The sequence below is a fragment of the Equus quagga genome, chromosome 6, assembly GCF_021613505.1.
Source record: "Equus quagga isolate Etosha38 chromosome 6, UCLA_HA_Equagga_1.0, whole genome shotgun sequence".
Lineage (NCBI taxonomy): Eukaryota > Metazoa > Chordata > Mammalia > Perissodactyla > Equidae > Equus > Equus quagga.
The window spans coordinates 118,946,361-118,960,199 of NC_060272.1; the positions used below are offsets into that span (position 1 = coordinate 118,946,361).

The 13,839-nt window shown below is 37.3% G+C and overlaps 1 protein-coding gene across 3 annotated transcripts in view; it reads left to right on the top strand.

Moving 5' to 3' along the window:
• The window catches only part of ADAMTSL1 (ADAMTS like 1), a 362,288-nt gene that overhangs the window by 142,529 nt on the left and 205,920 nt on the right, over window positions 1–13,839 (top strand). For all 3 annotated transcript variants that reach the window (XR_006889167.1, XR_006889168.1, XM_046664981.1), the window contains exons 8-9: window positions 894–1,005; window positions 4,665–4,803. Coding sequence is in view for 1 of the 3 variants with exons in the window: in XM_046664981.1 (XP_046520937.1) it covers window positions 894–1,005; window positions 4,665–4,803 (251 nt within the window). In the remaining 2 variants the exon portion in view is untranslated. The remainder of the gene's footprint in view (window positions 1–893; window positions 1,006–4,664; window positions 4,804–13,839) is intronic.

Here is a 13,839-nt window from a genome sequence, read left to right on the forward strand (position 1 = left end):
TCCTTTAGTGTAATAAATAGTCCAAGCCTTGCCTACCCATCTCAAGGTTGTATGACATATTATTCTGTCTTCATGAAACCAAGGCATTGCTCCTGTTGGGTACTTTCTCCTTCTCTTCCAATTTGAGTATGTTTCCTCAACCTGATACTTTTAAGAACCATTATAAAATTATTGACTCAAGTCACCCCTTTAAACAAAAAATGGAGTTGTAATTTCCATAAGCACATGTTTTATTTGAAGTAATTACTTTTAAAATCTAAGTTGGTGTTTTCCAAAAGCTTGGTTCTTGGACCATCGGCATTTGAATTGCCTGGATCTCTGGGCATGGGCCCAGGAATCTGCATTTTAGCAATCTTCCAGTTGGTGACTTTGTGCATTAAAATATGTGAATCACTAAATTGCCAGGAAACTCCTTGTAGGTTTCTAAGTGGGAAGAGCTACTTAATTCTTTATCTCCTTTTTTTTTCTTTAACCAAAGACAGGGTCTTTCATGTTTTGCAGCATATAGCATTTATAATTTTCATAGAACAAATTGTCTCTGAACCTACATTTAAAAATCCACATAATTTTACCTGTTATACCAGAAAGGTTGAAAATAAAAGAGAAAAAGAGAAAACGTGGCTAGGGATAAGATCCTACTGGCTTCACAAGTATCCCTCGTTCTGTAGCAGAACAGAACTGGGAAGGTGATGATGGTGATGGCATATGCAGGGACGTTTGCCGGTTAAATGGTAAGACAGGCGATATTGCCAATGCCACTTCTCTCCCAAGGCAGTCCCTCACATAGCCTGAGACCATCAGTACAACCATATGTCCTTGTCCAAAGTTGCAAGGGACTTAGAGAGCACTGCCCTGTCAGACTAGTTTCTCTACTTTGCTGTTGTCTCCTACAGATCCGCAACTCAGGGCCAGCGGACAGTACAGTCCAGTTCATCTTCTATCAGCCTATCATCCACCGATGGAGGGAGACGGATTTCTTTCCTTGTTCAGCAACCTGTGGAGGAGGTAATGGTGTTCACTTAGCTGAGGAACCATTGGCTTCTGTGAAGGAAGACTTGGCTATTATAAGAGTAGAAACACTTCAGCATGGGAGAAAATTAGTGATGTGGTGGGTCAGATCTTTTCTTCTGGATGGGGCCAAATCCTAAAGCCATCCTGCACGGCAGATGCCTCAGTCTAGGTGCCCCGTGAACATTTTCTGTCTGTGGAGTCCCATTAGAGGAAACAGTCTTTACTCTCTTCCTTGATTCCAGGGAAGGCCAGGACAAGAAATATCATAGGTTGGCAACAGCTTGGTCCTGAAGTGATTCTGTTCACTTGAGAATAAACCACTCATCTGGTGGAAGTGAACTTATTTATTCAGGAATCAACTGAAGAACATTTGTCAGGCCTACTACATGGCATGATGTGTCCAAAAAGAATGAGAGATTGATTTAATTAATGAAAATAGTTTATCACCAGAAAAAATATTACTGCATTGTAGGCTTAGGAGCAGTCAGTTTTCAGCTTTACCTCATCATCCATGCATTAAAGGGAATGCCACTTGCCTTATTTATTTATTAAAATCTGTATCTCCTTGAAAGTCACCACATGAATTCTTCTCTCTGCTCCGTCACGTATATAACATGGACAGCACTTTGCATTACTGGAAAAGGTGTTTTTCCCCCATTTTCTGCTCTTCATAATTATGGTGGTTACATAGTAATTCCTTTGAATTATTTAATAATAATTTATTTAGAATTTCCCTATAGAAGATCATTTAGTTCACTTAAACTTTTCTATTATAATGTAATGAATAACTTAATACTTAAGTTTTTTTTCTCCTTTCAAATTATTTCCTTGGAAAAATTCTCAAGAATGAGTTTCAGAATTTTTGTGGCTATTGGCATATAGCACCAAAGTTCTTTCCAGAAGGGTAATAAGCAATGTATGAATATTTTAGTCCATTGCCAACTGAGCCAGTGGATTGTCATTTTTTAAAATTTTGCTAATTTAATTGGTATAGAATTGTATGTATATTCCTTTAAAAACTAGCACATCAAATAAATTCTAGCTCCAGCTTCATGGAAAATCCTGTTAATTGGTTGGTTTTAAGTAGTTAATCCAGATAGGTATCACTAGATTATTTTTTTATTGAAGTATATTTGACAGACACTATTGTGTTAGTTTCAGATGTAGTGATTTGACATTTATTTATATTACAAAATACATTAACCATCTGTCATCACTAGATTATTTTGACAGGAGAAAAGAAGGATGGTACCTCAAAATGAAGACAAACGATTATCCATTAATTTTTGTAAGGCAATAAGAACATATGATATAATTCATCTTCAGCTGTTATCTCTGTCTACATAATGTGAACAAACCACTAACACTGAGGTTCTATAAAGCAATGTTAGATTTTAGCTTAACAGCAGTTAGTCAAAAATACCATCACATGCTTTTACTTGGTTGTTAAATAACTATTAATTCAACATTTAAGCATTTCAATAAAATAGTGTTTCCATTTTCTCTCTCTGTCCAAAATAGAAAATTGCTTTGTTTAAAAATAAACTGCCCATTTCTTTGATGTTTCTTGAGAGTATGTTATTTGGATACATCTATTAATGACTAACACAGGAAATAGTTTCAAAGCAAGAAATCAGAGGAAATGATTTTTTTCTTCTTTTCTTTTTAAATGAAAACCATGCTTTGTGGAGGTTGCAATTCAATAATATGCCCACTACGCCAGTTTCACATAGAGCTGATGTTGGAGTGTAACTTCAGTAAACTTGACAATGGCTTGCCATATAATAAGGCAATTACTGTTAGATTCATATATATCCAACCCCTTTGGGCCTTATTTTCCTCACATCTAAGTGAAGAAGTAGAACCATCAGTGGTTTTCATATGTTTGAGCTATCAAACCCTTTCTTCAAAGGAACCCTTACTAAGAAGCCCAGATAAAAGGAATACCACTCCGAGTAAGGATGTGAGGGATGTGGAAACCAGGCTTCCTCCCATTTCATGGACCACAGCTTGAAAGTTACTGAAGAAATGATCTCTCAGTTCCCTTTTACCTCTCTGGTTCCAAATTCACCTGGTTGACCATTTTGCTAAGTGTAAAGAATTGCTACTCCAAATACTTTGTGAAACTTTAGAAAACAGGATTATCTGGCCATTTGGGTCATTTATTTAATTTTTGACCTGAATTTTCATTTCACACACTCTAGATTAGCTTGAAAGGAACGTTTGTAAGCTGACAAATTATGATTTTTAAAAATCATCATCTCAGATTTATAATTTACTTATTACTTGTGCCCACATTTTGCTACATGGTAAATTCTGTCCTTAAGTAGAAATTATTTTATGGAAAATTACAAATGATTATCTTGCCATAAAATTATCTGCTTTAGAGTATAATGTAATTGAAATATAAAAGTATATTTACTTACATAAAATATCATTTTGCTCTTTGATTTTCTTATAAAACAAAAAATATGGAACATGTGTTCCTACCCGTTACTTTCCATGCTTTTCATCTTTACAGTAAAATTGTTAAAAGGTCTCTTTTTAGGTCTTTAATGAGCAATTAATTTTTGTGGGTGGTCTGAGAACATAGCCTCAAGCCAGGAAATCTGGTTTATAAGCCTCCTTCTGATTTCCTAAAGTCTTTTGCAAGTCTTTTAAATAGTCTAAATCTGACTTTCTAACACATATTTAGCAATAAGAATATTCAACCACCTGCCAGAGAGAATATATTTTGAATTCAGTTTGGGTTAGAATGATACAAAAAGCCTAATTTAAAAAAATTCTCTATGTACATTTATTTTTCACCCCAAGAATCTAAGTCCTTATCACCCACCCTGCCCCAGAAATCCACAGGACAAGGAAGAAACAGGCAGAAAATATAAAACACATTTTAAGTGTTACTCAGCAACATTATTTTTTTTAAGAGGATTCGCTAAACAGTGGAAATTTGTGCAGGGGAACTAAGAAATATTGGCTAGAGACAAAGAGAATGACAAAGGATTCTGGGTGAAGCAAAAAATGGATAGGAGAAGGTATTTTTTTAATTCTGGAGGGAAACTTGGGATTCATGATGGCTACTGTTGGGGTCTTAATCAACCATTTATTCAACCTAACCCATTCAGGTTGAATTTAGGCAAAAATAATGTTACCAGGCAGCTGGTAGGACCTGATCCTGTGCTGTCTCCCATCGTCCCCCATTGACCAAAGGGAGTGGTATCAAGGTTTAATTAATTAATTTATTTATTTGAGAGTTTATTCTCCCTGGTGCTCCAGGTACAAGGGAGGCAATTTTGCATCCTTGCATGAAATGGTTGGTGAATAAATACTGATGATCTTTTTTGGATACAGAATTCTCTGTTGGACTTTTAGATTATACAAAACAAATTAGTATGAAGAGTTCTTATGACGGAATCTTATAATCTAGCTGTGCCTTTATGTAGTTCAAGCCTTATGGTATAATTTAATTCCTAAAATTTGAGTATTTGAGGCCTACAAAAATTAATGAGCCTTCTATTTATCTGTCTTTTGTCCGGGAAACGACTTGAGCCTAGGGGCACAATTTCCGTTAGTGTGAGGTGGCCAAAAAGCATAAATAAACCTGTTGCACTGACATGTGCATTTAAACGTGCCTGCATGGTTTGATACTGCAGGTTACCAGCTGACATCGGCTGAGTGTTATGATCTTCGGAGCAACCGCATGGTTGCTGACCAATACTGCCACTATTACCCAGAGAACATCAAACCCAAACCCAAACTTCAGGAGTGCAACTTGGATCCTTGTCCAGCCAGGTCAGTCGAATTTACTAGTTTATTTATCATAAACATAAATCGAGTTCCAAATAAGCTAGTTAAATGAAAATCTTTTGATTAAAAATAAATAAGTGTTGCTGTCCAATGTCCATTCCTAATCAAGTGTTATTAGTACCCACGCCCCTCGTCCTTATTGCTATCTGATGCCATCTCAGGGTCCATGGCTTTTCCATTTGTAAAGGTGCAGGTGAAGCTCTCTTCAGAGTTTTTTTCTTTTCTGATTTCTTTTCATTCTGGTTACTTATTTCTCTCTTTAACAAGGTCCAAGCCAATGGACCTTAACAAATGTAATGGAACAATGTTCTCAGGATTCTTTCTATTTTAACTTTGCCACCTGACCAGTGACACGATCAGTGCAAACCATAGTTAAGGGTCACAGCTGACCCATTTTAGCTTGTGGTGGGCCACACTGATTACCTGGGATCAAAACCAGTCTTAGCACAGTTCTACATTTGAACAAACTGAGGCTTTGTTAAAGAGAAAGCAGGACTTATTTCCAATAGTCACATTTTTTTTAAAGGTCTTTCTAATTAAGAGGTCTAAAGAGACACTTGACACTTTCACATATCATTGTTTGCTTTTTGGAAACCATAATTGGCCCTGAATTATTTGTAGGATCAAGAATCAGACTGACAAATGGAATATCTCAGATGATAAGCAGTCGTAGAAATGCAAGTCAAGAATCTTTTCATGGGCGTAACATTTGTCTTTGTCGTTGCAACACTTCCTGGCAAATCTCTTTATTAACTTAGCTTACTCATCCTCAACATATGAGACAAGATGTAAGAAAACTCTTCTCCTACAAAACTAATCATGAAGACCAAAAGATAAAGAATCCTTTCCAGCCTCCTTGGACTTCTGAGAAACACCTGAATGTTATTTTTAAAATCATAGTTTACTAATTATCTATACATAAAACAAAACTTTGAACAGTTAAAATGCTACATGAACAACGCGTAGCTTTGATTGGAGACAATGCAGTTTTAGTTTTTGTTTTCTGCTGTGAACTTTTTGGAGTTTATTTTCTTGTACTCTTCCTGCCTCACATTCATGAATTCTAAATTCGACTTGTGATGTGAAATTGTCTATTTCATATACCTAGCTCATAAAAGGGAACTCAGAATAAGAGTTTTTCGTTAAAGAAAGAGAAAAAATAGATATTTTAAAATTATGTAATTTAGAGTGAAGTTTAATTTAGCTTCATATTACACCAGAAAGTTATTAAAAATTGAATATGGTATAAAAACTGAATGAGGTGTTAAAATTTTGCTTGGACGTCTTTATTTTGGAAATATAAAGGGTTTGAAGTATTTTTAGCCAAGAAAATTATAACTAATACAATTGAACTCTATTTTAAAATTATTCTGCTTATTATATATCTTTATTCATATCTATATCAGGAAGACCAGTGTGTGAAAACATAGTTATTAGTTATCCCAATTCAAACAGATCGACTCAGTCATGGAGAGACTATGAAAGTATTATGCACACTTTCATGAAAATCTGTGTGCATTTCTAGAAGAAATGAGGGATTCACTCCCACACTGCGTAAAACTTTTCCCCACTGGGAAAAAACTTCAGTGAGGAGATGGCCATGGAAGACAGGGGTGAAATACAACCATTTTGTTAACAATTTTAAGAAAATGTTTATAACCAGAAAAAAGTTATCCAGTTTTGTACGACTTCTGATTCTTACCTATCTTCTCTGTTGGAGTAATAATTGTGGCCTATTTCTTATGGAAAAGCAAAAGGCCATTCTATATCAAAAGAACTTTGCCTGTGAAATGTATGCTTTTTTTGCATCTTATGTTATTTTAAAACATCTAATACAGCACATGTACAAATGTTGGGACAGGTGGCTATTAATAAAAAAAGAAAAGTGAGAAAAGGAAAGAGAGAAAATAAGTTAGAGGCAAATGTCAGGAAGCTGCTTTTTTATTGCAGAGGTAATTAAACAAAGCTGTAAAAATTAAGACTTAGCAGTAGGAGAGATTTGAGAGGAAACTGCTTTAGGAAATGTGGCTATGCTACTCTGAGGTTAAGAAACTTTAGGATTGCTATGAAATTCATTGAACTTATTTGCATACCTGGGATCAAATCAACTTTCCTGAATTCCAAGAGAAAATAAGAAGTGATGGTCTGAGAGAAGATAAAGAGACTGCAAAATAGATCTACCCTCTCATCAGACAGCAAAACCAAACCCTCAAGGAAGTATTTTCCAGCTACAGCTTTAACTGTCTAATAGGAAAATCAAAAGTGATACGATGGCATTAAACCAATGCCTTTGTGTCCAAAATTAGAATCCTTCAAAAGGGAAAACATAGATGTGCTTAGTACAGATAAAGTCACGTGTTTTTAAACTTCCAAAGAAATTTATTTTATGTAGCCATTGAGATGTCTGTTCACTTTGCTTATATTACACTTGTAGGATTTTGGCCTATTATATGTTATTTGAAAGCAAAATCCCATTTAGATAGCCAAGTTTATTTGCTGTAAAGACTGGAAAGTACCATGGACAGCAAAAAGGAGCTAAATATAATTAAGTCTGTAACCTGGGTTTGTTACTTTACCCTTCTGAGCCTCATTTTAGTCACCCACAAAATGGGTATGAGAGAGCTATTTTTTGCACTAAATTAGTGGTTTTCAAACTGTGCTTATAGAACCTGTTGTTCCACAGAGTTCTTCATTAAATTTCATTTGATATATTTTGAAGTATCTTTAAACAACTCAAAAATGTATATTCAAACATGTTAAGCTAATTTTGTTTATTTGAGCAAAGCTAAGTTGTAAAAATTGTTGTAACAATTGTAAATATGGTGTGCTACCAAAGTAGGCACTTTTTTGCCCTCATCGTTAAGTTCTTTGATTATGTCTCCAATTTTGAAAAAATAAGTATCCTAAGATTACAGATGAGCTGTAAAAACTGTTATCATTAGCAACTACTTCTCTTTGATAAGAGAATTTTCTCATTAAGACACATCTAAAACCAAAATAAGCCAGAAATAAACTGGATATGACAACCATTAGCCATAATCCTTGATATCTAATTTTCCTATTTACCAAGATAGGCTCACTGTTCTCGCTAATTTGCTTTATAATAAGTAAACGTATGCATTTGAGCTAATAAATGATATCACTTACTCACTTCACTCACCAACAGCATCCATTGGCTTCCATGGTTGTGGGTTGGCTCATCTAGTAGTTCTTGGAGCTAAAGAGATTGTTGACCTCTAGCCTATTCTTTTCAAAATGATTTTTGTTTTATGTTTTTGTGGCTTTTTTTCTGATTCTTAATGCCAACTTAGAAATGTTGATGAGTTAAAAGTCTATAACAATAAAACTCACCAATAATCTCCAGTGCCCACAAATAACCACTGTTAATGCTTTTGCTATATTTCTTTTCAGCCTTGTCTGTAACTCATAACATAGATGAAATCATAGTTTAGACACTTGGAATTCAGTGACTTAGCGTTCTTGGTTTCCACTATTCTAAAGCAAGCTTGAATGTCTATGATATGTAGGAACATTTTACTGAGACAGGAATTTGTGTCCCTTACACTACAAGACCAACCATTGAGCCTACCTGGCTGCCAGCAGTTCTATCCCAAGAGAGCTTTGTTGCTCTCTGCTGGTGTCAATTTATGCAGTCATTTTTATGAAGTGATAAAATACTTTGTTTCCTAGCCAAAAGTGGTCTCAAAAAGGTAAACCAAAACTTAATACTTAATGGAAGGGAAGAGAAAGTGAAGTTAAAAATGCAATGACTTTCAGCTAAAATTAAGAATGTTTCTCACTGGTGACTCAAGAGCTATCATATCACCAATCCCATCGTATGTTCTATACACAATGTTGTATATTTTCTGGTGGCAGGCCCAACGTGGGCACTCCCAGAAGTCCAGAGGCATGCCTCTCCTCTGGGAGCCTCTGTGTCAAAGATCTGTTGCATGTTTAATTTGTTTTCTGCTTCATCCATTTAACACTATAGCAGGAACTCTTTCCCATGGAGCTAAGACACTTGGAATCTAATCAAATGAGAAATCCTCTCTTATGCCTGCCATGGTATAATCATAGCTTCTGTCTTACACCAGGGGAACAATTTTTTTTTAATGCAGTGCCTGCTGGTTTGTGTAATGATTTGTATCTCTTTGCCATCATGTGACAGATGATGGCAAAGTATGCCTATGGTTCAGCAACAACTAAAAAGGCATAGCTTTAGTTCAGTTAATAAGCACTTCATGTTTTCAGAGTGGCTTTAAATGTAAAATATGCTACATTTGGCCTTGCATATCTCAGTCTATGAGGCTGGTAAGACTGTTAAGGCTGTCTGGGGGAAATTGTGCAAGACACTGTTTGTGAGAAGATCAGAGAACCACCTTTTCAGACATTTTTGGCACAGACTTCTGGTTTTTCCTCCAAGGCAGTAATGAAGGGGGCTTAAGTTGGCAAGGGTTGGACAAGTGAAAAAAGCTCTCACTCATCACACTATCATGGTCACAATCATTAGCAAACAAATCTGTTTCAAGCTGAAACTGCATCCAGATTCCCCCTTCCCTGAAGGAATTCAGAGCAACAGTCCTAAGCAAATGCCCAAACCTGTATGCCCCAAGCGGCAGTTCTTGGTGAATTCAAATGGACATTTTTGTCCAGCTCCATTTAATTTGACAGCAAATTGCGTAAGTCATCCCTGGCCATGGACCAAATTGTGAGCAAAATCTCAAAATTGAATCCTAATGCAAGTTTAAAGAAATAATCTGCATCATGAGAGGCAGGGCATGTAGTGGGAATGTAAAAACCCGGTCACACTAACTTGATGACCAGTTTGTACAATGGCCATACAGCCTGATGGTTAGAAGGGGAGCTTTGGGGTAAAACAGCTTGTCTTGGGATCCTGGCTCTGCCACTTAGTAGTTGAGTAGCCTTTGGAAAATTACTTGTTCTCACTAAGTCTAGTTTTTTCATCCGTGAAGTGAGGATAATAACAGTAGTTACCTCATAGGGTTGTCATGAGGCATAAATGGCGTAATACATTTAAAGAGCTTAGTAGAGTGCCTGACACTTGATAAGCACTCAATAAATATTAGTTGCTGCAGCTATTATGACTAAGATTATGGTTATGATAATGTTGATGTTACCTCGGAGAGACTCTAAATCTCTCCAGAAATCAGCTTTCTCCTCCATGAAAGGAGAAGGTGGAAGTCTAGAATTCTATGTGGGCCTAAAAAGGTAGTTCTCTATTTTAACAACAAGAGACACCAGTTCCTAGGAAATACCTTCATGAAAGTAAATCACATTTATCGAATTTTTAAAATTAGAATCATCATGAAAAATTAAGATAATTAGCAACTCCTGAAGTCTCAGTGTCCAGTTGTCTAATAATCCCCACTTAACCAGCTGTGAGACACTGCCATTTAATTCACATGAGATTTATGCCATGTCCATCTTCAAAAAAGGAGAACTCAGTGTAAGAACTAGAAAGTGATTGACCTAGTTAGCAATTAAAGTATAATGAAATGTTTTCCTAGTCACAGAGGTCTTGTTGTTTTATTACAATAGGTAAATGATTTAGAAAAGTAACTTCCTTCCTTTTGATTAACCTCATTTGAATATACTGCTTTGAGTAGCTAATGAGTAAGCACTAAGAAAGACTACCTTAAAATCTCACTTCTACTTTCATGCATTATTCATAGTGAGATAAATAAAGCAGAGTTCTGGTGCTTTATAGGATGCATGGTCATACCCTTCTCTGGTTGATAGACATACCAGACATCATCAGACAATCAGCTGTATAACTCAGTTATTAGGGCAGTTCAGTTCTTCTACCCAACCAGCTCATTACTAATAATAATGGTCACTTTTTATGTTACATTTTAAACTTTATAAAAGTCTAATTATTTATGAAATTCTTCTGACTAACTTGCGAGTTAATAAAACAGATGTTATCCTTATCCTCATTAATAACCTCAATCTCTCCGTTTGACATTATGAGCTAAGGAAGTGCTTTACTTAACTTCTCTAGGCCTGAGTTTTGCCATCTGTAAAATAAGTATAATATCCCTGCCAGAGAGTAGTTATGAGAATTAAATGAGATAATGCACATAAAGCTCTTAGCAAGGTGCCACGCACTCGACAGAAGTTAGCTATCATTATTAAATTGAGAGCCAAAACTGTCAAATGACTGGCCCAATGTTACTTCTATGTGAAGTTGATAAAGTGCTTTCACATCCATTATCTCAATTCAGCTTTACAGTCCTTAGGAGGTTAGAGACGATCATTTGTATTTACAGATTAAAAAACTGAGGCCCAAAGACGTTAAGTGACCTACCCCAAGTTAGGGTGGACAAAAGAAAGCTGGGTCATGGAACCAAGAGCGTGCAGTTCCAGAGTGTCTCCTATGCTACGTAAACTCAGATAACTGATCCCCGGTGCAGCATTCATGCCATCATATCCCACAGGTACCCTTGGTCTTCATGATGCCTTCAGCAACCCGTGAGATCTGGCTTAAACCCAACATAGACCCCCACAGCCATCACAGAACTGCCAATAGTATCAGTGTAAAGTTTGGGGCCCTGGGTCTTTGAACTGACCACGTGCCTAGGTTAATCAAGCCTCTTTCATATAAGCATAAACACTGATGTTTACTCAAACCAAACAATGACCAAATCACTTGGGCTAGTACAGGAAGAGATACAGCCCAAGGAAATATTAGTCCCACTTATTTAAAAGCAGTTCAGAAATTGCATGCCTTAGTACCAGGAATCTTTAACTACAGAAATATAGATGTGAGGAAATTTTAATATTTTGGGCCAAATGATCAAAAACTCTCCAGTAGTTGGTTTTATAGCAGAAAATGAATATGTGCCTTAAAAATGTTTTCAACTCCTGGATGATAAAGCAGAGTTCTTCGGTCTGGTTCCAAAAGATAAATGAATGTTGTCTCGTAGGTACTATGGTTTAAAAAAGTTGTGACCTATTTACAGAATATTTTTCTCATTTGCTGGATCCCAACTTACCTCTTTAAATAATAGGGAAACTTACTGTGTTTCAAGAAGTCGCCAAATGTTAGAGTAGAAGAGATTTTTGAGATGATCACCTAGTTCAGTGGTTTTTAGTCTGTGGTCCACAGAGCTCGGAGTTGTGCCCTCAACAGCCAGTAGGAAGGGGGTGGGTAAGACAGAGCTCCATGAGATGGGTTTCCAGGCACCCCTTCTGACTTCATCTTAAAACTCTTGATTTCATCCATACTTAGAGTTTGCAGAAGACCAAAGCAGAAGTCCAAATATAATGCACTCAAGGTCACACAGAAAGAGAGTGGCATGGGGAGAACTGACCTTCCGTCTCCTCAGTACACCATGATCCTCCATGCTCTGCCACCCATGAAAAAGCAAAGGCTTGTGTCTCTTCCAGCTTTTCGTTCCTTCTCTCCTGCCACATTCCAAACTGTTGCTTAGGAAGAGATTAGTTTCTATTGCCCTGGAGTTGTCGAGAGAAGATGAATTACTCTCTTCTATGCCAGAACTCCTTCCACCACTCTCAATTTCATTCATTTTTTTATTGAGTATCTATCCTGTGCCAAGTTCTATGCTTGATACCATGGCAAAGGCAAAGAAGAATCAACTAGAGTCTGGGCCCCCACACTGCCCAGGGGGAGTTGAGTCGTGCTGTTACAAAGCAGCATGATGCCTGAAAGACTCATGAGACACAAAGAGAAGAGAAGATTTGTAAAAAGCTGTCATGGCTCCTTCTGGGAGACACCCAATGGGAGAGATGCAGAGTTGAGCCGAGCAGGCTGGAAGCACAGTTGCCCTTAAGCTGATCCTTTCTCTGCCCGCCAATCACCCAATCACCTCTGCCTGCCAGCAGCCTTCCTAACCTGACAAACTACCCTCCAAAACAGTCTGCCCCCTCTCACAGAGGGCAGAGCTAGTGAAAGGCAAGGAGTGGGATTAAAGATGTGCACAGGGAGTGGCAGTTTGTTTGGGAGTTTCTTTCACTTTGTTTCTGTTTGTTTGTTTGCTTTAATTCCGGATGGTAGTTGTACTCCTTGCTTTTGCATCTGCACACCAATGGCATGATTTCATTGAATGAATATTTACTAATTGCCTCTGTGCGGGGCACTGTGTTAAGAGATACAGTAAAGAACCAATATCGAGTTTGTCCATGGTGTTAAACTAAAGAAAACTTATACATAGTTAGAAGTTAGTCCATAGTTTAAAATGATGAAAGGAGTTAATAATATGAGTGTTTGGGAGAGGAAGAGATGGTTCCTGGCTGGAGGTTGAGAGGGAAAATAGGGACAGACTTAGAAGAGGTAGCACTTGGCTAAGACATTTCATTGGGCTTTATGGAGCCACTTAAGACTTTTGAGTTGGGAAGTAAGATATAGGTTGCTATGACAGCAGGGAGCAGTCTGGATTGGAGGAGGCAATGCCCGCAGGCAGAGCTCTGTTAGGAGACTGCTGCAGAAGGGCCCAACTTCATGTCTCAAGGAGATGTACTTGGCAGACATCGCAACTGGAAGAACTGAGCACCTGTAGGGAACACAAGGAGGAGAAGCAAAGATATCCCCCGGTACATAGCCTGGATGGATGGGAGGATGGCAGTGCTCTGAACAGGAACGACGATCACAGGAGAAGAAGCAGTTTGCAGGAGAGGATAATGAATTGTCTGGATGCGCTGAGCTTGACAAACCTAGAGCACATGCAGCTGTCAGGAAGTCAGAAATGAGGCTCTGCAGCCCAGGAGAAGAGGCAAGAGGTCGTGAGAGAGTCACTGAAAGGGACAATTAAAGCCATGAAAAGGACTCCTTCTGGTTCATTTCCGTTATGAAAAGAACCCGGAACCCTGAAAATTAGGCACCCATGGAGTTAGTTATATTAGGATTTTTCTTAGAGAGAGAGATTTATCACAATATGTAAATTCACAACTGAGTAATGTGAGCCTGAATATGGCTTGATTTTTAAAGTCAAGGATATCGTTCTAAAGTAGCTTCTGAGGTGATTTTAGGACAAAAACTCA